This window comes from Astatotilapia calliptera, chromosome 12 (genome assembly GCF_964374335.1).
Source record: "Astatotilapia calliptera chromosome 12, fAstCal68.1, whole genome shotgun sequence".
Taxonomy (NCBI): domain Eukaryota; kingdom Metazoa; phylum Chordata; class Actinopteri; order Cichliformes; family Cichlidae; genus Astatotilapia; species Astatotilapia calliptera.
This window is the reverse complement of record NC_137433.1, coordinates 12,309,070-12,330,883: the sequence shown is the minus strand read 5'-3', so window position 1 is coordinate 12,330,883 and position 21,814 is coordinate 12,309,070. Positions and strand designations below refer to the sequence as shown.

Sequence of the window (21,814 nt, the reverse complement as noted above, 5' to 3'; positions counted from 1 at the left end):
TTGACATTGAAAGGAGCCAGTTGAGGTGGATTAGGCATCTGATTAGGATGCCTCTTGGAAACCAACTAGTTTCGGGCAAGTCCTAATAGGAGGAGGCCCCAGGGCAGAGCTAGGACTCAACAGAGAAATTATATCTCTCAGCTGGATTGGAAACAACTCTGTGTCCCTTGAGATGAGCTGGAAGAGGTGGCTTGGGTGAGGGAAGTTGGGGCTTCAACTATGACCCAAACTCAGATAAGCGGCAGTGGATGATGTGAAGGAGGGATCTACCAAATTATTCAAGCTAAATTGTTTCTTAAAATCCTTTGGTGGGAGACCATCCGTATTGCTGCATCATTATCTAACTGATAACTGACATTTTGTAACTCTGTATTGATTACATGTAGCAATTTATGTGCTTTGCTGTACTTTAACCAAAAAAGAAAAAAGTTAGAGACAATTGAAAACAGCAGAAAGAACATTGAAGATGTTCCTGTCATGTAAACTAATCTCTTCCTTTAATGTCTTTAGAAAGCCATATTCCCTGGAGCCGGTTATGATGGCATAACGGAGTACAAGTCTGTCATTTACTACCAGGTGAAGCAGCCTTGTTGGAATGAAACAGCGAAGGTAAGCTCACAGCAAGCACCCACATGAGCAGCTCTGTGCCGTCATGTTATCTAATGAGATTTCTTTTCAAAATGGATTTGCTGTGGCTCAATTTATACAATAATCTGTTGGGACTGCATTGGTTGAATGCGCTATATGTAAATCTCCCAACTGCATTTGTTCCATATGCATAATCCTGTATTAGCACATTTCCTAATTCCAGTACCTTTTTTTTCCTTGTCCTTGCAAGGTGACGATTCCCATTGAAGACGTGTGCCGCTGCCACTTGAGGGTGATGTTTAGACACAGATCCTCCCAGGACTGTGAGTGACTGTGCCTTATTTGTATGACAAACACCCACGTGTAATGCTGCCACCATGTTAAACACAGCTAGTGTGAGTGTTCTTGGATGAGTTCCCATCTTTATGCTCCTATGTGCCCTTCAGCTAGGGACAAGTCAGAGAAGCCCTTTGGCATGGCCTTCGTCCGGCTTATGAGAGGAGACGGAACCACGCTGAGAGATGGCAGACACGATCTTATCGTCTATAAGGTATTGTTGCGGAATGATGTATAGGACAGGATGCTTTTCACATATTTATGCTGTGTTAAAGGTAATTCATTGAGCTTTAAGATAAGCAAGAGAATGTTTATTGCTTTTATCTAATTATGCAAAAAGCCTGTCTTGAATAGCTGACAATGGGTAGATGGATTATTCATGAATCTCTCCAGAGTCAATAAATATGAAATTAGATTTCCATTGATCAGTGAAACCTCATGATTCATTCCCTAGTTTCTGACTTTTCCTAGGTTGACGTGAAAAAAGCAGAGGATGCTAAGGTTTATCTCACCTTGCCAGCAACCTGGGCGGAAGTGGAGGAGAAGGAGAAGCAAACGGGAAAGCCGTTCCACCATTCAGGAGTCATTCCTGTGACTAAGGACAGCTTCCAGCTTGCCACACTCACCTGCTCCACTAAACTCACTCAGAATGGTACCATCTGGCTCATCTCTTATTTTTTCTGCCACCCTTCCAGCCTGTCATAATGAAAAGATGTCCTGTCACAAGTGGTGTTTTAAGAAATGAAACAGCTTTGTTGATGGATAGCTAAGCATACTGTCATTTGACCTCCCTGCTGATGGCTTTGAAATTAATTAAAGTGATCCGTGTTGCCAATATTTTGCTGATGTGTTGATGCTGTCTGATGCATTTCTGATTCAATTAATGCTGAAATTTCTGCCTTTTAATGTGGATTACATTAAGTGATGTGGCAACAGAGGAGACGTTGCTCCTGCTGCTTTTTGTGTGTTCATTTGTTTTCTCCCCTTTCTCCTTTAGTGGATCTACTCGGCCTTTTGAACTGGAGGTCTAACACTGAGGATCTTGACCAGATTTTGCAAAGACTCATGGAGGTGGAAGGAAGCGAGATAGTTAAAGTATGCACAAAAATTATCTAGAGTGTTTTAGAACACTGTATTTAATGGCATTGTTGTAACAGGTTTTTGTTTAATCCACAGTTCCTCCAGGACACTCTCGATGCCCTGTTCAACATCATGATGGAAACCTCAGAAAAGGACACCTTTGACACTCCGGTGTTTAATGCCTTGGTTAGTCACAGGAGCTACAATTGCATATAGCCTAATATTAGGATTCTCATCAGTTTAAAAGCCCAAACACAATTAAAACACTCCATAATTGGGATCAACCCATTGCTTAATTGCAGGGGTGTGGAACAAACCTTTTCATAATCCCATCAGTATAAACAACAAATCAAATGTAAATGATTTAACCTGATTAGTGTCTTGCTGAGCTCTTCCTGTCAATGTCCTCTGGCTACCCAATGACAGGCACTGTTGTTGTTGCAGTGAACAAACTGTACAGTATATATGCCCATTTTCAGTCAGCTGATCAAAACACATCAAAGACAGCTGACAAAAAAAAAAAGTTTACATGCAACAGCAGCCAGTGTCAGTATGTGTTAAATCCTACTGTTGAGTTTCAGTTTGGGTTCTCTCAGGCTGAATCAGTTCACAGGGATGAAAATGAGTCATAATAATAAAACTGAACTGATTTCACAAGTTTAGAATTTTTTTTCCTTCCCAAATTTAAATTCATTCTGAAATTTACAAAAATTGTGCGAAAGTTGCTGCGATCACCAGCCTTGATGATAAATGCAGTTCCTGTGCCTGCTTCTTAAAAGCCACCCAGTGTTTTTGGCTTTTGAACACGTTTAATGCTCCAGCGTAGTCCATCAGAACTGCTTGTGAGATGATTGATCCCTACCCCCGCAAACACACACACACTTTCTTTTTTTTATGCCAAGGTTGGCAAGATCCCACTGTTTATTATTACTATGACTCCTGAAAGCAGCAATCTGACTTTCACACCCAGGCTGTGCGATGGTGACAGAGTAATCGGGGTTAAAACTTTCTCGTCTCTCTGTTTTCTTCCGTTTGTAACATAACTGAATCTGGCACTTCTCGTGCAAACAGCTAAGTGGAACGCTGTGAATGCCTTCTAGGACGCGCTGTATGAAAATGTGTGTTGTCATCTCTATATTTAAATCATATCATGCCTCCCTCTTGTCTGTGATGGCAGACTTTATGAAATATGGCCATTCATAGCAGCTTTGAGCGCATTTGCCTCTTGATGTTTTTCCGATTGTTTGAACTAATACTTTTTTACCAAAACCTGGCACTTCGTGTGAAGTAGTGACTGTGTGATGCTGTGTTTGCATTAGCGCCTACTTGATACAGCCTTTCTATAACGTTAGAGGAGTGAACAACTTTTCATTTACATAAAATGATAACCTTTATGAACTGTTTTAATCTGCACAGACTTTAGTTTTATTTCCTCCTTGTTCCTTTTGCTTTTATCCAGGTATTTATAATTACTCTTATTGGCGACATCAAATTCCAGCACTTTAACCCCGTCTTGGAAACCTACATCAACAAGCACTTCAGCGCCACCTTGGCTTACGTGTGAGTCCCCGTTCTATATTTATACTTTTAATAGCTTGTGCTGTTTATTCTTAATTCTTTCAGCTCTTCTTCTCCTCCCACACCATAATTACCCCCTTAGACCTTAATGTCTAACTGATTCACTTTCTCAGGAAGCTAACCGGGGTGCTTAACTACTATGTGGGCCATGCTGAAGAGCCTGGCCTGACTGAGAGACTCTATGCTGCACTCAAAGCTCTCAAGTACCTGTTCAGGTTTATTGTACAGTCCCGAGTCCTCTATCTCAGGTGTGAGAAGCACTGCAACACAAGAATCCACTCAGCATTTCCATCATTCGGAGGGTGACTTCTTGTGTTTTAATGGTGGTGTTTTTACTGCAGGTTCTATGGGAACAGCGAGGACGGAGACGCTTTCTTCAACTCCATCCGCACCCTCTTCCTCTCTTTCAACTCTCTCATGGACAGACCGCTGGATGAGGGAGTAAAGATAAAGGTACATTGAAGGTGTTTGTGTGTTTAGGAACTAAATATATCATGTGGAAGCATTTTATAATTGTATTTATTTATTTATTTTTAACCAAAAAGCCATTTGTCTAGCTTTACAATGGAACTAAAATGCAGCTGGTCAGACTTTATGAAGATATTATTTTGGTTTTTGGTCTCTGTTTTTCTGCTGCTGCTGTTCAATAACTGCAGCAATCCAGCTGTGAAAAATGTGTTACACTGTTGTACACAAGTTATGGAGGAAGCTGTACAAATTAACTGCAAAATAATGTGAGCTCTTTGCTGGCGGGCTCGATGAGGTGAGGAACAAGCTCAGTTAAAAAGCTTGTTTGACTAGAGAATAAAAATCGTCTTCAGCCTGATGAGACCTGATTCTTTTCTTTTTTTCAGGGGGCTATATTGAAATACCTCCCCAGCATCATTAATGACATCCAGACTGTGTTTGATCCTGTGGAGCTCAGGTAACTCTCCAGAGAGTTTGCACAGCGGGAAATGATAATTGCCTGTCTACGTGCAAATTGTCATATTTACTTCTGAGCAAAGGAGGCGTTTTTCCTCAATTCTTGCCGCAGTAAAATCAACCCGTCGTGTGTGCGGCTCATTAGTCCTCTGTGACTATAATTACTGGATGTGAAATGTGAATAGCATTAAAATTGTCACAGCTGCTCTTTTGCCTCTTTTTCTTTCAGCGTTCTCCTCGCGAAGTTCATCGAGAGCATTCCCGACTCTCAGCTCGTGCGTCAGAAGCTTGGTTGCATGTGTAAAATGGTGGAGAGTGACCTTTTCAGGCAGCCAGGTAGGAGTCCTTGAGGCTCAAAAAAAAAAGCCTGTGATGACATTTCGTACGAGATGAAAGAGGAAAAACAACTTTTACACTTGCGTACAAGTTTATTAGGTTAGATCCATTAACGGGAAATGTGCCGTGTTCCCTCAGAGTGTCGAGATGTGCTTCTGCCGCTTGTTACCGATCAGCTGAGTGGGCAGCTGGACGACCACTCGACTAAACCAGACTACGAGGCCTGCGTCCAGCTGCTCAGCACAGTGCTGGACAACCTGGACCGCAAAGACGTGGTGAGGCAATTACTGGTTCACGTCCAAATTACCGTAGGAATTATCTCGTCAGAAATGAGGTGGTCGATACGAGCTGCCAAAATTCAATTTATCCACAGAGAGCGTAAAGAGCTTAGGTATCCATGGGGATCACAAAGAAAAACTGCTACTCTTTACCATCACAAGGAGCCAGTTGGATTGAATTGAGCCTATTTTTAGATTTTATCTTAGTACTTTTAACTGGAGAAAAAAGCCTTAGGCAGACCCATAGCATGCTGGAGGGATTATAGATCTCATCTAACCTGGAGGAGTCTGCGATCCTCTGGAGAAGCTGGAGGATGTAGTTAAGGATAGGAATGTCTTGGCTGCTCTGCTTACCCTGCTGCCACTGTTGTGCTTATCCAAGATAAGCTGTTCAAAATGGATGGATGGATGGTTAAGTGGAACATCTAGTTATCCCAGTTTGACTTTTACTTGCCTAGGTTTTGAAATATTGCTCTCTAGTGACTTTTCCTCTCTCCCCCCCCACCCTATTATACCGGAGATGAATGGAATTACCTTCTTTGATGCTCCAGTGAGAAGAAAAATGGCAGTCACATCACTTCCCACATAGGTTGTCTGGATAATCCACAAACCTACATTTACTAGTGTGAAGCCTACCTTCTAACGTTGATAAATATGAAAAATACACATTAAATTATTTCATCCTTTTATTTTATACCTAAAGAAAAACAGCAGACCACAACAGACCAGCGACCTGCCCATATTCACGAATTCCAAAAATAGAGCTATGTCAAAGGATGATTCAGCACAAGCATGACAGAGTAATAAAGTAGAAAGCAATAAATTCAACAAATCCCACTGCAGTATCTTTTTACTGTTTAGATGAGAGAGCAGGCTTCGTGTGTAGCTTGGTGATATGCAAACTGCTGCTGAGTTTACACTCAGCTTTGTGGTCAAAAATGTAGCCAAGCTGACAACGTGGTGTCAGTAAATTTAGAGCTGAATCCATTAAAACGCTAAAAACCTTAGAGCTGGCAGTCTCTTATAGGTTGTACACATTTGTTTGTATTTTTGAATTGTTTCTAAGTTTTCTTTCCATTGCCAGAAAGCATAAATTAATCCTGATTAATTTAGTTTGCAACTGAATGTGGTCAATTTCATGCAATCTGGTAAAAATCACAAATCTGGAGCCTTCTGCATGTACACAAAATGTACAATAACTATTCATATTCATAATCCAGCCAGAACCACGTGGATTTGTAACAGGATTTCAGACATTCCCCCACAAACAGGGACATAATTGCTGCAGGACAGCAATTCAACTGCAAAATGACGTAGCCTCTCTTATATAAAGCATTATAACCAGAATACAACCCGATGGCAACCAGTTGAGTTGAGTTCCAACTCTGAACTCATTGGAACAGAATGACTGTGATTAGCTGGAACGTGCGGCAGCAGTCTGCTATTATTTACAAGCCTTCGCCAGTTTGTCTGAGAGTGATTGCAGTCAGCACGAATCAGGCCGTGATGGTTTAGAGACGGATTCCACCAGGAAACCAGAGGTCACACAGAGGTTGAGGTTGTTGCACTCTCAACCACCTGAGGAGCAGTTAGTTGCCACAACTACTTGTTAGTCAGAAATGGGGGGGGGTGGACGACCACAATTTTTCTCTTGAATTTTTACTCTAATATGACTAAAATCCAGACATGAAAGTTTCTGATACAGAAATGCTTGACAACTGGAATTAGTGAATCAATCCACTAATTGATTGAGTTATTATATTTTATGTGTGTATGTGCGCGTGTGTGTCTATTTTAAAATTAAATACTGTGGGCACCGCAAAGGGAATTTCATTCATCTCCACGGGGACAAATACTGTCAAAGCTGAGTATTTCAAAAATAATGAAAGCGCCCCTGTTAACAGTTTAACAAAAAGGGATTCTGTCAGTCTGTGACAGCACGTCTACGTCGCTGGTAACGGTGCCTGAAGCTGTTCTGTCTGCGCAGGGTCCAACCAGGGGGCACGTTCAGCTGATAATGGAGAGGCTTCTTCGCAGGGTTAATCGCACTGTCATCAGCATGGACCGATCATCTCCTCTCATTGTAAGACACACTCATATTACAGCTGAAATGTGTCCTTGACAACCACATTGTCAGCATTGGTTTTAATATTAATGGCACTGACATGAACAATGGCTATATATATATAGCTGAATATGTAAAATATGTGCTGAAAGTGTCTTTTTTTTTTTTTTACTTTAAAGATATTTGACTGTCTCTCTCTTGTGGCAGGGTCACTATCTCGCCTGCATGACGGCGATCCTCAAACAAATGGACGACATGCATTACTCCCACTACATCAGCACCTTCAAGACGAGACAGGATATCATTGTAAGTGTCTTGGTTCCTCCCCTCTTGGCTACAGCTTGTCCTGAAGCATCTCATCAATAATGGGCTTTAAACCACCCAGGCCACTTACTGCTCCTTAAGAGAATATTGATTCTAGACATTTCATGCAGTGGATTAAGCACGCATGATGAGGATGTCCGTGGGCCTTAATTAAGCCGTGGGACCATTATGCCTGACTGACGTGTAGTTGCAGTGCTGTGAATTTTTGGCAGGTTTTATTATATTTCTTTAAAGGGCTGGAGAGTAAACCCATGCAGTAATGATTTTATTGTACTTTTGACCCAAGGACTTCCTCATGGAGACATTCATCATGTTTAAAGACCTCATGGGAAATGTCTTCCCCGCTGACTGGATGGTCATGAACCTGGTGCAGATGGGAGTCTTCCTCAGGGCCATTAACCTGTACTCAGACGTCCTTAACAAGTTTTTCCTGGACAAGGCGCATTTTGAACTCCAGGTTAGTCTCGTCCTCCTCCTGCTTCAGTAGAGGTTACATTCTTTATTAAACACAAACTCGAAATCGGTTAATTATGGTATTAATATTTGAAAACCCTGCTTCCCCTCGCAGCTGTGGAATAACTACTTTCATTTGACCGTGGCGTTTCTCACTCACAAGACGCTGCAGCTGGAGTCCTTCTCTCAAGAAAAACGAAACAAGATACTGAACAAGTGAGACCATTTACTATTCATCAGACAGGTTATTAAAGATAACAAGCAGATTGTGCGTTGTGTAGAATGTAAACAAAAATAGAGTGCGTTTTATAATTGGCTAAATATGGAAGAAAAGCATATTAAATGCTGAAGAATAAATGTGTTTTCATTTTTATTTTTAATACACAATACAAGGAAAAAAAAGACTGGCATCACTTTTGTTTTGAAAAGTCCTTATTTTTGAAAGCATATTTGTTTTCTTCTAATGTAACCTGAAATTGATTGGAAATCTTGTAAATGGCAAATAATGATTAATGGAATAATTCATCATAAATCATTTATGAATTTTTTAATGGAGTATCTACAAAGGCATACATTGGGCCTCGTTAGCAACCATTACTTCTGTTCTCCTGTGGCACATTGTGCTACCGAACTCAAGTTCATCACATTAAAAGACTGATTAATCATTTGAAAACCCCATTCCTATTACGTCTGCTGTTGCATTGATTAAAGAAGTGGTAAATTTGGTTAGTGGAGCGGGTGGAGAATCAGGCTCTGCGGGTCAAATTATAGTGTTAAAATGGACCAAAAAAATTGAAATCTAATGTTCTTCTCAAGTTCTAAGAAATAAAGGGTATCCTGGTAATTCAACAGTATGTACCACTCCATTTAAACAAACTGGTTTTAGTGGGAAGCCAGAGTACCTACAGGAGTTTGACAGATACCTCACAGGTCCTTATCTGCCAGCTTCTCAAACTAAAAGAACAAGAGAGTTTTTGATTCAATTTTATTGATATAGCGCAAATAATAGCAACAGTGGCCTAAAGGTGCTTTACATTGTACAGACCATACAGTAATACAGACCCAGCAATCAGATGGCCCTTTATGATCTACCGAATCCAAACTGGAAGCTGAAGAGGTGGCTGAAAGCTGAAGGCTCTGCCTCCCATTTTACTTTTAAATACTCTAGCAAGCAAGTGAGCTGCTCTATATGGGTGATATGGTACTACGAGGTAGGATGTGGTCTGATAATTATTTGTTCTATTTTTTGTTTTCCTTTCTGCAGTTAAATATAAGATTTAAATCATATGCAAATGACTGCATTTTGTCATCATTTCCCATTTGCACACCTCTTATGCCACTTTTGTTGTGGTTGTAGAGCATATTTTAACAACGCTTTGATTGAATTTTGCTGCAGATACGGAGACATGAGGAAGACTATTGGATTTAAGATCAGAGATATGTGGTATAATCTCGGTGAGTGTGCTGGACCATCTGGTAATGCTTCTGTTATCACAGAGTTTGTGGAACTGTGTATTCATTCCCTGCAAGTAATGCAAGGGGAATAACAAGACAATATTTTTTATTGTCCGGCTTCATATTTTGTTGTTGTTTTGTTTGCCACATTATTAGATTTGTCCTCTCTTTGTTGAGAATGAAGATGTGGTTTATTGCCTCCTCAAATAACACTATGATGTTTCTGTGTGATAATGTTCGTTGTCCCTCAGGCCCCCACAAAATGAAGTTCATCCCAGCTATGGTCGGACCCATTCTGGAGGTCACATTAGTGCCTGAGCCCGAACTGAGGAAAGCCACCATCCCAATCTTCTTTGATATGATGCAGTGCGAGCACAACTTCAGCCCTGGACACACGTTTGAAACGGTGAAAATCTGCCTCAGAAGTTCGCCACTTTGGTGGTTTTTGTTTGAATTCTGCGAAAGCTGCTCCTGGCTAAATATGACATTTGTGATGCTTGTGTGATGGTGGCCTTGGTTACTTTATTTATTTTTTAAATTTTCTTTTCATCTTTGCAGTTTGAAAATGAATTGATAACAAAATTGGATCAAGAGGTAGAGGGAGGCCGAGGGGATGAGCAGTACAAAGTCCTGCTGGAGAAAACGTAAGCCAGAAGAAGAGCAGATCAAACAGCAAAGATTTCTTTTACCCGAATCTGTTTAAGGAGTACACCGCACTGATGAAAAGCACTGATTCTTTCTCAAAAAGGGATTCGCATAGGATTGCTTCAAAAAATAATACAAAGGCCTTTCTGATTGTATTTTGATTCGGCTCTCAAGGAGCCAGAAGAGCGAGGTAGTCTGTTAGAATTGTAAGCAGTGTCTAATAAAGCGATGTCTCTCAGGGACAGAATGTACCATTCTGGAATAATAAAGCAAATTTTATTGTGTTTGTCAGAAAGAAAGTCGGGCTTTAGCAAAGTGATGAACTAGAAATTTACCTTTACAATTGAAGAGTGGTCTATAAATGACTTTTGTTTTGTTGGGTATGTGTAGATTATTGGAGCACTGCAGACGCCACAGATACCTGTCCCAGTCAGGAGAAGAGCTGGCTCTGCTGCTGAGCAGCCTGCTGGAGAATCTACTGGCGTACCGCACCATCACACACGATGAGAGCCCCGAGCACCGCATGAGCTGCACCGTCAATGTGCTGGTATGCCCTCTGCCTATATTAACCAAAGGTGTAATGCTATTTGCAATATAAAGCAATCACCTATGCAAATAGCTTGAAAGAAAATGTTTAAAGAAAAAGCATCAAATTTTCCCTCTTTTTTTTTTTTTTTTTTTCCTTCCTGCAGAATTTCTACAAAGAGAAGAAGAGGGAGGACATTTACATTAGGTGTGTCAGATTGAGACGTAAAGCCTATTGGTTTGCAGGCTAATGGGCGAGCTGTGTCTAACCGCTGTGCTCTTGTAACAGGTACTTGTACAAGCTGCGAGATTTGCACCTGGACTGTGAGAACTACACAGAGGCAGCCTATACTCTGCTGCTGCATGCCGAATTACTGGAGGTCTCTGACACAACAAAGCCTTTTTTTTTTTTTTTTTTTTTTGACAGAGAGATCTTTTTTTTAAAGTCTGAGCTGTTTAATCTTTTTCAAGTGTGCTTCTAAATGGTGAACTGAATGCTTATTTATGGTTATTTGCTTTAACGCAGTGGTCCGACAAACCTTGCGCAGCTCATCTGATACCTCGGGGAGACGGGGAGCATGTGTGGACCCAGCAGGAGCTGAAAGAGAGGCTCTTCCAGGATATTATATGTTACTTGGACAAGGGCAAGGTGATTATTAGCTGCTCTACATGTGAGCTGTTGTCTTAGCATGAGGCTTAAACCACTCCAGAGAATGTCTGTTCTGTAAGTCAACATTGGCAAACTTCTCAGGAAGTTGCAAAAGCAACAAAAACACAGACCCAGCCACAAGACTCTTGAGTTGTGACAGCGTTTAGGCTTCTCAGTAGTTAGCGCATGAAGCATCAACTGTTATCCCCCGAAGCTGTGAGGTAGGGGTTTTTACCGAGAACAGCAGGGGGAACCAGATGGCGAAGTATACCTTGTGTTATGTTTACAGTAGTCCCTCTTATGACCGAGTGGTGCATGTGTCTTCTCAGATGTGGGAAAAGGCCATTGAGCTGGGCAAACAGCTGGCCAAGATGCACGAGAGCCACATGTTTGACTTCATGGAGCTGAGCCAGCTACTGGTAAGAAGAGATGCTTTAGAATTGAGTACTGCAAATAAAGCACTGTGATTACTGAAACCTCAGAGAAAGTCACCTTCATAAACAGATAGGGAAAACAACTGATATAAAGTGCAGACTCTCATTGTTTATGGCCTCATTAATACTAATTTAAATGAGCGTGATGACAAGAATTATGTGCCAGCTCGTTCGAGGCTGCAGCCGGTTCTCTGGGAAGGAGAGAAGAGAGTGTGTGCGGTAACCTTTTGCTGAGCTCATTTTCACTCCGACAGCGTCTGCTGATAGTGTGGAGTTTAATTTGATTATGTGCAGTCTAGTTATAAAGTCTCTCAGCGTTAGTCATTTTGTATATTTGTGCTTCAGAAGTCTTTTCTTGAAATTAGGTAAAAGATAATGAAAGTTTTGTTGCAGTGATTTCTTTTTTTGAATACTGTTATAAATGGTTTTATTTTTGTAACTGCTGTTAGTTTAATTTCAAAATACTGTCTTTGAACTGTATTTACAATCTTGTTTGGCTTGTGTTACAGAAAAAGCAAGCTGAGTTCTATGAGAAAATAATGCATGCGATGCGGCCGCAGCCCGAGTATTTTGCTGTTGGATATTATGGCCTTGGATTCCCGTCCTTCCTCAGGGTAAGAAAATGAACACCTATCTCAATAAATAGAGACTTAGGAAAAACCCTTATGTACCCGTTGCTTATGCAGTGAGCTGGCTTTTTGAAAAATGTCTCGGGGCAATGTGCAATAATGCCGATAAAGGTTATTAGCTTTCTGATGACACGAGCGAATGTCAGCACAAATACAGCATCACACATGCACACCTCTCGTATATCATGGAAAATGAGGTTGATCATAATTCTTGCTGCTTATTGACTTTCATTTGATGTGTTACACAATTACACTTTCTGCTGCAGAATAAAATGTTCATCTACAGAGGCAAAGAGTATGAGTGGCTCGAGGACTTCAGCTTAAAGCTGCTCTCTCGGTTTCCAAATGCCGTGCGGATGACCAGCACAGCACCCCCCGAAGAAAACATTAGCAACTCCCCAGGACAGTGTATCCTTTAATGATAAGAAAATGCTTTTAAATCATATGTCAGCATTTTTGGACATGGAGTATTGTGACCCACCCCTTATTTCTTCATATTTTGCTTCCAAGAAGCCAGACTTGCTTGTGATTTTCTTTTTCTCTTTTCTTTTCCTTTCTTTTATGTGGTCTTCAGCCATAGTTCTGCAGGCCTTATAGATGTCTTTCAAAGTTTTTTCTTTGGAAATTGGCTGCTTTTTCACCCATTACAGTCCAGTTCTTGTATCTGACCCTTTTCAGAGGAATGCTAGTTAAGCTACTTAACCTATGAATTATTTAGGCATAAAAAAAATGCCACCTAACTCATGAACCATTATTGCGGGGCTTGATTTCAGCCCTTGGTTGTGAGGATCTAGTTAACATTGATGAAATTATGAATGCAGAAAAGTTTCATCAGAACAGGAACGGCATCATTTTTTAGCATGGAAATGATCTAAAATAAACTATCAATTAAGTAAGTGCAAAAATCTTCATAGATTGGCCTCCTCAGAGTCCCAGCCTCAATATCCCAATATTAGTGAAGCAGTGTGGGATCGTTTTGACAGAGAACAAAAGGCAGTAAAATCCAAAGAAAAGGAGAACTATTTTACTATTTTACGAAAGCTTGTCTAAGAGAGTGAATGTGCAAACAATTTTTTGCCTCACTGTATCTATTCTGTATTTCTGTAACAAAAAAACCCAACCCCCCAAAAGATCAAAGCAGGTCTAGCTGAAGATTCACAGACCAATGCAGATGTAAGAACCATTGTGTATGTCTGATACCTTCATTAAAGCTTTAGCTTTAGCTTTGGTCCATGGCTAGTTAGCACATATTAGCATGCTAAGAGAGTATGTTAGCACCAGCACTGTGAGAGTTCTTTTCTTACCTCAGGAGTACAATTTTAAAAAATAAGAAGGCACTTGCTTTTATTTGCCAATTAAGGAAACTCTTAAAACCATACTGAGTTTGACTTGTGTTTGTTGTCTCTGCTTTTTCATATTGTCCCTCGTCTTATCCTTAGCTGAACTTCAGACATCCAGTGCTTTACTGTCAAGCCTGTTCTCACTTTGCCGAAGCAGTTTAAAGACAAGGGGGTTCCAGAGCAGATATTAAAGTGCGTAACAGAACACTTAAAGGCTGATTTATTTTCCCGTGGCTATCCTGGGATTTATGGTTCCCTGGGCAAAGCGCTAACTCAATGGTGTCCTTCCCTGTTCTTTTCCAGCTATTACAGAACCAATGAAGTGGACCAATTCCAGTATTCCAGGCCCTTCAGGAAAGGTGAAAAGGACCCAGACAATGAATTTGCGGTTAGGACTTTTTAAATTTACTTTAAAGCAATGACTCATATGTAAGCATACACTCATAAATTAAAAGAAGGCAGAAAAAAACCCTGTGTAGGCACATGCCGCACCTCAAAGATTGATGAAGACATGAAAACGTCAGCCTTTATATTTTATTGTTATTTATTCTGCCCTATAGACCATGTGGATCGAGAGAACAACATACATTACAGCCTATCACTTCCCAGGGATTCTCAAATGGTTTGAAGTCAAATCTGTCTCAATGGTAAGAACACTGGACTAAGCCTTGATGCTCACACTCTGTGTTTTCTTACGTCGCATCGTTTGGTTCACTAAAATCTGTCCTAAAATACACTTTATTTTTAATGTGTGTCTTTTTAATGTGCAGGAGGAAATCAGTCCTTTGAAAAACGCCGTAGAAACCATGGAGAAAACCAACGAAAAGCTGAGTAACCTTGTGCAACAGCAAGCATGTGATCGCTCACTGTCCGTCAACCCACTGTCCATGATGCTCAATGGCATAGTTGACCCCGCAGTCATGGGTGGCTTCTCCAACTATGAAAAGGTCATTTAAAAAAAAAAAACTAATATGACATTTTCTCTTCAGATTGCTTTTTTTTTTTTTTTAACAGACAAATAATTTAAAAGGGATTTTTTTTGTAATTGGGTCATCTTATTAGGCTGGAAGCTTTGTGGAAGTTCTCAAAGCAAACAAAAATGGTTTCTGGACAACAAGCAGATAAAAAAAAAAATCTCACGCTTCACAGTGAAATGCTGATTCCCGACAAAGACGTCCTCAACACACATTCACTCATTTTTGTTTCAATTATACCAGTGTGTATAGGGATAGTAACTTTTGGCATGGATTTCAAAGAACAGCTCGTGCACAGAGATGGGCAGTAACGCATTACTTGTAACGCGTTACTGTAATCTGATTACTTTTTTCAAGTAACGAGTAAAGTAAGGGATTACTATTGCAAAAACGGTAATTAGATTACCGTTACTTTCCCGTAGGAACGCTGCGTTACTGCGTTACTAAAACTGTGATTTTTGCGAGAATGTCTCACGACAGTGACGTAAGCGAGTGCGCCGTTAGTGACAACAGCTGTGTGCAGATCAACAATGGATCACATATCGATTGTGGGAGAGAGTATGAGCGTGCAGCATTTAAAGCGTGGAAGTACTGACCTTACTTTGAGTTTGATTCCATAAAAAGTGACAAAAACATTAGCGTCCATCGTGCGTGGGAAGAAAACTTCTTTTTACAGCGAAAAAAACCCCTAAACTTCCAAGCAAGCATCGAGTGCGCAACGACGTAATGGGAAGCTCACAGAGAAACTCGCGGATTCTTCAACTGACCTCCGCCTACCGCACTCCCGCTTTACAGGTGAAAATAGAGCAAAAGGACCGCTAGTCTTTGACTTTATTTATTTTCTGCTGTGTTTTACTTGCATCTATTTGAAAGAGTGAGTGTAAACACACAAAAATTATTTTATGTGCTGGAATGTGCAGAAAATAGGTTTAAATATTAAACAAATTTCTTCCAGTCAGAGAATGTTGCATGTAATTAAATTTTTGTTTGATGCATAAAGTTAAAAGATTAAAACTGATAAAACAAGTTAAAAAAGAGAGACTTTTCCATTTGATTACATTTTGTATGATGGATTATGTAGAAAAAGTAGAATTGGGCTGAAAGATTTATCGCTTTATCACCTCTTCAGGTTGTAAATTGTGATTTTAAAAAGTAACTAAGACTAGACGTAGCTAGACGTACAATCCTCCTAAGATGGAGGGGTGCCCCTTTGCCCACCCAGGCTCAGTGGCTGAGGGACCTTATGTACTATCTGAGCCTTGAAAAGATCCGGTATGCGATTAGCAACAACAGCGGTAAGTTTTACAAGGTGTGGGGGCAATTCCTGAAATACTTTTCCAGCCTCCAGGCTACAAACCCGACTTCCAGCGTTGCTCAGTAAATCCTCCCCCCTTCTTCTTCTTTTTATTTATTTACTTATTTATTTATTTATTTATTGTTAGTCGTTTGTGTGTTTTTCTTATTTTGTTTTTGATTTATCTGTGATGTTGTTTTTATTTGTTTGCTTCTTTTTTCTTGCTTTGTTTGTTTGGTTTTTTCCTTCCTGGTCTGAGGGATAGGGGTTCTAAGCGTTGTGGGTAGGGGATAAACTGCTGGAAGCAATTATAAGACATGTGAGTGTGTCATTAATCTGTATTCTGATATTTCAGTTTTAACAGTCGCTGTGAAACTTGCTTGTTTGGTGTTTGTCAATTCTGCGTGTATTTGCTTTTCTTTGTTGCTTCAACTCAATAAAAATATCTTTGAGAAAAAAAAAAAAAAGTAACTAAGTAACTAAGTAATTAATTACTTTTGAAAATAAGTAATCAGTAAAGTAACGGGATTACTTTTTTGGGGAAGTAATCAGTAATTAGTTACTGATTACTTTTTTCAAGTAACTTGACCAACACTGCTCGTGCAGTACTGTGAATGCAGTTATACGGTCATTAACTAAAGTAACGGACAGATTCAAACTCTAATCTGATGATTGAATTAAAGGAACAGCAGTGCTCATGGAGCACACAGAGATCACAGAGAACATACTGTCCTCTGAGAAAACATGGATTTTGATGCATTTCACCTTGTTACAATACTTGTTAGGCTCATCTCTGCATGAAAGGGTAATTATTTCTGTGTGTTTTTGAGCATTCCTGATATCACATCATCAAATGAGAAGTCAGTAGATGGAAATAAGCTTTGTCATTGTGGCTTTAGTCGCATAAGAACTCTTGAAGATTTTCACCATGGGAACAAAAAAAGAACAAAGAACAACAAAGTCATCCGTGACCCAGATGACAGCGAACAGAACTTCATACCAAAAATGATCTTTTGAATTCACCTGCGTTTTTTGTATTTCTGGTGTAGGTGGTGGTGTAGAAATACTGCATGTGGACATGTGGACATGCCAAGTGTTTGGCAGGCTGTATGAATTGATCATTTACTGCGACAACAGCAATGTAAATTGTACAAATGGGGAAAAAAGGCTCCTTTTTTTCTTTTTCAAATTGAATATGTACAGTGCACACTAGAAGCCACCCTTTACATCTATTAAACTATAGTAGAACAGTGTCTCACTGCTTCTCCTTGCAGACTGCATTGTTTGCTGAATTGGTTTCATGTCGCTTGCACAGCTCTTAACTTTTTTTTTGAGCCAGAATAATAAAGCATTCAATCGACCAACTACTGCCAAAGCCCTCTAATAAAACATAATTAATTCAACTCCAAACAATAATGGTGAATTATAATTTCTAAATCCTTTTTTTTTCTCCCCCACTCAAAACTTCTGGCTGGCCTGTTGCTTGTTATGAGCTACTTGATTGTATTCATAAGTATACCACTGTGGCCTCTTTGCCACTCTTTGGAGCTCTATTCAATGTAGCCAGTAGCTGTATTTTAAGTGACAAGGCTTTAACAACACAAAAAGACCCCAAGTTGTCCAATTTTCATTCTGGTTCCATTCTCTGCAGGCTTTCTTCACAAACGCCTACATCCAAGCGCACCCAGAGGACCGTCAACGCATTGAGGAACTTAAACGCCTCATCGCCCTGCAGGTAAATCCTTTGCTTGTCATTGCCACGGTATCCATGACAGCAGCCTTCTAAAACACTTAGGTACTCCTCTCCCCCCTCCAGATCCCCCTCCTGGCAGACGGAATTCGCGTCCACGAGGAGAGGACAACGGAGCAGCTGAAACCCTTGCACAACCGCCTGGTCACTTGCTTCCAAGACCTTCGGGAGAAAGTGGAGAAGCAATATGGCGTCATAACTTTGGTGTGTTGCCAGCTCAAAAACTCAATTTAATGTAAGAGGGTGCCAACTTAAGCTATTGGCCCTCTTGCCTTCCTATCAAATGGTTCTCATTCAAAGCAGAGTGTACATTATATTAGTGCAGGACCATAAATCTTCCTTTAACCAATCTATTGCGACCTGTGTTTTGCCTGTCATTGTGCTCCTCCCCTGCCAAGATCTCCTCTCCTCCCCCCAGTGACGCTTAATCCCATTTGTGTGTCCCAGCCCTGCTCTCTCACTGAGCAGAAGAAGAGTCGCGTGGGCTCAGTGGTGATGCCCTACATCCTGCCCTCCACCCTGCGTCGCATGTCCACTATCTCAACCATCTCCAACGCCTCCTCGGGCCTCTCCAGCGGCTCTGCTTCCTCAGACGGGCCCTCCTGCCTTTCCTCCCAAGAGTTAGTCCCAGCATCCTTGTGCTGCTTATTTTATCTACCTTTCCATCCTGTCTAGACATTGCTTACTTTAAAAAAAAGACTTTTGTTTTCCTTGTTTGGGAAAAAAAAAATGCACCGTCTATGCATCTGATTCTATATCTGCTTCATTCACAAACAGTTCCTTGTTGTCCCGTCCCAGAGATCGCAGGGCGTCTGTTCTGTCCCGCTCAGATGAAGACAATAGGATTGCTAGAAAGAACAGAAAGGAGTGGAGTGTGAGCAAATCCCAGAACCTCCTTGAGAGGCAGTCAGATGGAGATGAGGTAAGGCCTTATGCCCAAGAACTGTTTACACACTTCATATTTCTTCTGTTATTCTTATTCCCCTGTAACATGCACTAAACAAAGGTACTTAAAAAGGCCGTGTTGTTATTGTGTCAAGTGTTTTAACTGTGAATTGGGAGCAGTCCCGTTGTGCTTAAATGGTTTTGCATTGTTGTGTTTTCCACTTTCATTCTAGACTCCTCCAGAGAAGCAGCAGAGGCCCAAGAGTTTACAGCTGGGAGATCGCCGGCTTACCCTCTCCCTGTTTCAGGGGGTTTCATCTCAGCTCAGCTTGTCTAACCCGCTCAGCCCTCTACCTGCCTCTCCACACACACCGCAAACACCACGCAGCTCCAGTATGTTACCCCCCCCACCTCCAAAAAAAGTCAAACACTGCATGTCATCGTTTTATTTTCTCTTAAAGTTATGCCTTACACACGCAGAAACAGGAGGGCTCCGTTGTGTAAGCACATTCTGGTCTGAAGCCCTAATCAGGTCACACACACACCTCGTATTCACTGATGCATGTGGCCTGAAAAGCTTTTATTTCCTCTCTCCTGTCATAGGTTATTCATCACTTCTCACTGACAATGATGTCAGAACCATTGACACTCCAGGGACTCCTCCACCTATGCCACCAAAGAAACACCCGCATGAGATTGACAACTCCAGATTTTCTACAGAGGTATGTCTGCTCAGAGAAAATCTCACACACCCCCTTACAAATACATATTTAATGTCATGTAAACGCTAAAATATTCTGTTTTTATTTTTATTTGAAGTCCTAACACGAGCACTCTTCTCTTTTTCCCCGAAGTTTTCGCCTCCACTCCCGATGAAAATTGAGAGCAAGCCTCCTCCACCGCCTCCAAAGGCACGGAAGTCAATGTTCCCGTCCTATGAGCACCCCCCCCAGTAAGATTATTACCCCCCTAATTCTATGATTTGGCTGTGATTTATAAACATAGCTTCATTTGTGGCAGAGTGGAAACCCCACAGCAAGGTACAGATTGCAGGACCATCAGATTTTCAATGGGAAGCATATTTCTGATGCAAGTTGATTATAGTTCCAAGCAGTCCTTTTAATTTTGTTGTTAAGCTGCGAGGAAGTTTAGGTTTGGGATTTCTGTCAATAGACTGTCAATAAGGGTACTAACGTGCAAAAAATGGATATATGATTTTCAGGTACAGATTTTAATTCTCTTTTTAGAAAAGATACTTTTTTTTTCTTAACACAAAGCGAATGTGGTGAACAAGGAATGATCAATGTTGTAATGTTATATTTTATTTGTAGACTAATCAGCCACAACATTTAAACCACACACAGGAGAAACGAACACTGATCATCTCATTATAATCCAGCATCGTCCTGGGAAGTTTGGTCTTTTGTGTGGATGTTAATTTAACCACAAACACCTGCTAAAGCTGCTGCAGACCAAGCACAGCTACCCATGGGAAAAGCAGCTGGTAGCAATGGGCTCTTTTCCTACACCACAAAAAACTGCTCAAGACCTACTTGAAAGCATCCAAAACAGCCCAAAGCATTGACCTGGCCTCCAAACTTCCCAGATTTCAGTCCTATGATGCTTCCACAAAATGCACCAAACCCTCAGGGGACAAAGGATCTGCTCCCGATGTCCCAGTCCCAGACAGCACAAGACATTCTGTGTGGTCCCCTATCAGTGGCCTGTGTCCGAGTGTCATGAGGGGAACCTACTCAGAGCTGGTGGTTTTAATGTTGTGGCTGAACAGTGTGTGTGCTTATAGAGTGACACTGGATGACTCATTTCCCCTCTAGCTGTTTACCAGCATTCCATTTTTGAACAGTAAAAAGCTGCATTAGATTCATTTCGAACTTGATTGAGAGCAGGGAAAACAATGTACAGAATGTAGTTATTGTTTGTTGACGGTGTCTAAACCACAATGTTTCAGAGACACTGGATGGCATTATTGAATGTGCTGCAGATTATGCGTTTGTTTTGATGTTGATGATGAACTGAATACTGTAACCCGTGCATCCAAACTAAACTACATCATGTTGATGGTGAGGTTCAGTGAAAGGACGTTTTGGAAAATCTGCATATTTGCATTGGTTAGGAGACAAGATCATAGATGCCACTCTTGTACCTTTTTAGTGGGCATGTAGCATGGAGCACAGACTGTGTATAAAAGACGAATGACATCACTGATTGGTTTGTGATTTCTGTATTTTTGAAGCCTCCAATTTAGCTAAAATCATGACAGCTTGCATTTCTGGAACAGGAAGTGACCATATTTAGGCCACTGAGTGTAGTGCTAAGTTTTCAGCTAAGCTGCATCCATGGGTAAGATGAAACTATTCCAGGAAATTCCAGTAAAAAAAAACAGCAACAGCAGGTCCATGTTTGCATTGGTGCCCAGCAGATATAGACTAATGGCAACATTTGGTGATCTTATATTCTAATAGATCAGCTGACATAAACAGATTTGTTTGTTTCAGTTTTGGCCAACTCTTCTTGGATCAGATGGTTTCATTTTTGTAACAGTTCAAATGACCTTAACTTTGAACCATGACTGAAGCTAATTATACATACAATCCCAAAACAAGTATTGTACCTGGCTATAAACATTCACTTCATCTCTGGGTATTTTTACACAAGAGTCTATGGGGACTGACTCACTTTTGGAGCCAGCTTCAGGTGATCTGTGTTTTTTGCACTTCCAGGTTGTTGCTTGAATTTAAGCCAAAAGGTTAGCTTAGCTTAGCATTAGACATAGAAGACACAAAAATACACCTGCCATCTGCAAAGCTCACTTAATAAATCAAATCACGAAACTATAAGAAACCTTTAGTTTAAAGATGACATTGTGTGGCAATCAGAAATAAGATCAGAAAGTTACTGCTCTTGGCCAAGAGATACTCATTCTGCCACATGTAAAACACAACGTTTCCCTCTTTTGTGAACAAATTAGGATATTTTATTAATCCCAGAGGAAATCATGAGATCTGAATTGTTTCCAGTCGGCAGCTGTTTTCAGTCCTAATGCTAAGCTAACTGTAGGTTATGGAGTCATCATTTAGACAATGATGTAAGTGGTATAGTCTCTTTCTCTTGTCGAGAGAGTAAATTTTCCAAACTTTCTAACTGGTCCTTTAAAGAACCCTAAACGCTATGTGCTACAAGCATAAATACCTCTGGAGTTCACTTTAGTTTGATATTTCAGGTGTGGGTAGATTTTCTTTTTTATCAATTAA

At 40.7% G+C, this 21,814-nt stretch overlaps 1 protein-coding gene across 3 annotated transcripts in view; it reads left to right on the top strand.

Moving 5' to 3' along the window:
* dock5 (dedicator of cytokinesis 5) overlaps positions 1-20,122 on the top strand; it is a 37,919-nt gene extending 17,797 nt beyond the window's left edge. The window contains exons 15-51 of one of the 3 annotated variants that reach the window (XR_013912515.1): positions 511-609; positions 839-911; positions 1,035-1,138; positions 1,396-1,576; positions 1,922-2,019; positions 2,101-2,190; positions 3,464-3,564; positions 3,696-3,830; positions 3,924-4,035; positions 4,437-4,507; positions 4,736-4,842; positions 4,981-5,117; positions 7,108-7,203; positions 7,393-7,491; positions 7,796-7,966; positions 8,078-8,178; positions 9,359-9,417; positions 9,669-9,823; positions 9,976-10,061; positions 10,453-10,609; positions 10,755-10,795; positions 10,877-10,967; positions 11,114-11,236; positions 11,566-11,655; positions 12,180-12,284; positions 12,566-12,707; positions 13,750-13,831; positions 13,943-14,027; positions 14,200-14,286; positions 14,410-14,586; positions 17,559-17,642; positions 17,724-17,861; positions 18,056-18,277; positions 18,435-18,579; positions 18,776-18,935; positions 19,146-19,264; positions 19,397-19,492. Coding sequence is in view for 2 of the 3 variants with exons in the window: in XM_026186959.2 (XP_026042744.2) it covers positions 511-609; positions 839-911; positions 1,035-1,138; positions 1,396-1,576; positions 1,922-2,019; positions 2,101-2,190; positions 3,464-3,564; positions 3,696-3,830; positions 3,924-4,035; positions 4,437-4,507; positions 4,736-4,842; positions 4,981-5,117; positions 7,108-7,203; positions 7,393-7,491; positions 7,796-7,966; positions 8,078-8,178; positions 9,359-9,417; positions 9,669-9,823; positions 9,976-10,061; positions 10,453-10,609; positions 10,755-10,795; positions 10,877-10,967; positions 11,114-11,236; positions 11,566-11,655; positions 12,180-12,284; positions 12,566-12,707; positions 13,750-13,831; positions 13,943-14,027; positions 14,200-14,286; positions 14,410-14,586; positions 17,559-17,642; positions 17,724-17,861; positions 18,105-18,277; positions 18,435-18,579; positions 18,776-18,935; positions 19,146-19,264; positions 19,397-19,498 (4,176 nt within the window). In the remaining variant the exon portion in view is untranslated. Of the gene's footprint in view, positions 1-510; positions 610-838; positions 912-1,034; positions 1,139-1,395; positions 1,577-1,921; positions 2,020-2,100; positions 2,191-3,463; positions 3,565-3,695; positions 3,831-3,923; positions 4,036-4,436; positions 4,508-4,735; positions 4,843-4,980; positions 5,118-7,107; positions 7,204-7,392; positions 7,492-7,795; positions 7,967-8,077; positions 8,179-9,358; positions 9,418-9,668; positions 9,824-9,975; positions 10,062-10,452; positions 10,610-10,754; positions 10,796-10,876; positions 10,968-11,113; positions 11,237-11,565; positions 11,656-12,179; positions 12,285-12,565; positions 12,708-13,749; positions 13,832-13,942; positions 14,028-14,199; positions 14,287-14,409; positions 14,587-17,558; positions 17,643-17,723; positions 17,862-18,055; positions 18,278-18,434; positions 18,580-18,775; positions 18,936-19,145; positions 19,265-19,396 lie in introns of all 3 variants that reach the window. The other 2 variants (XM_026186960.2, XM_026186959.2) reach the window with 2 other exon arrangements.
* Positions 20,123-21,814: the final 1,692 nt, after the last annotated feature.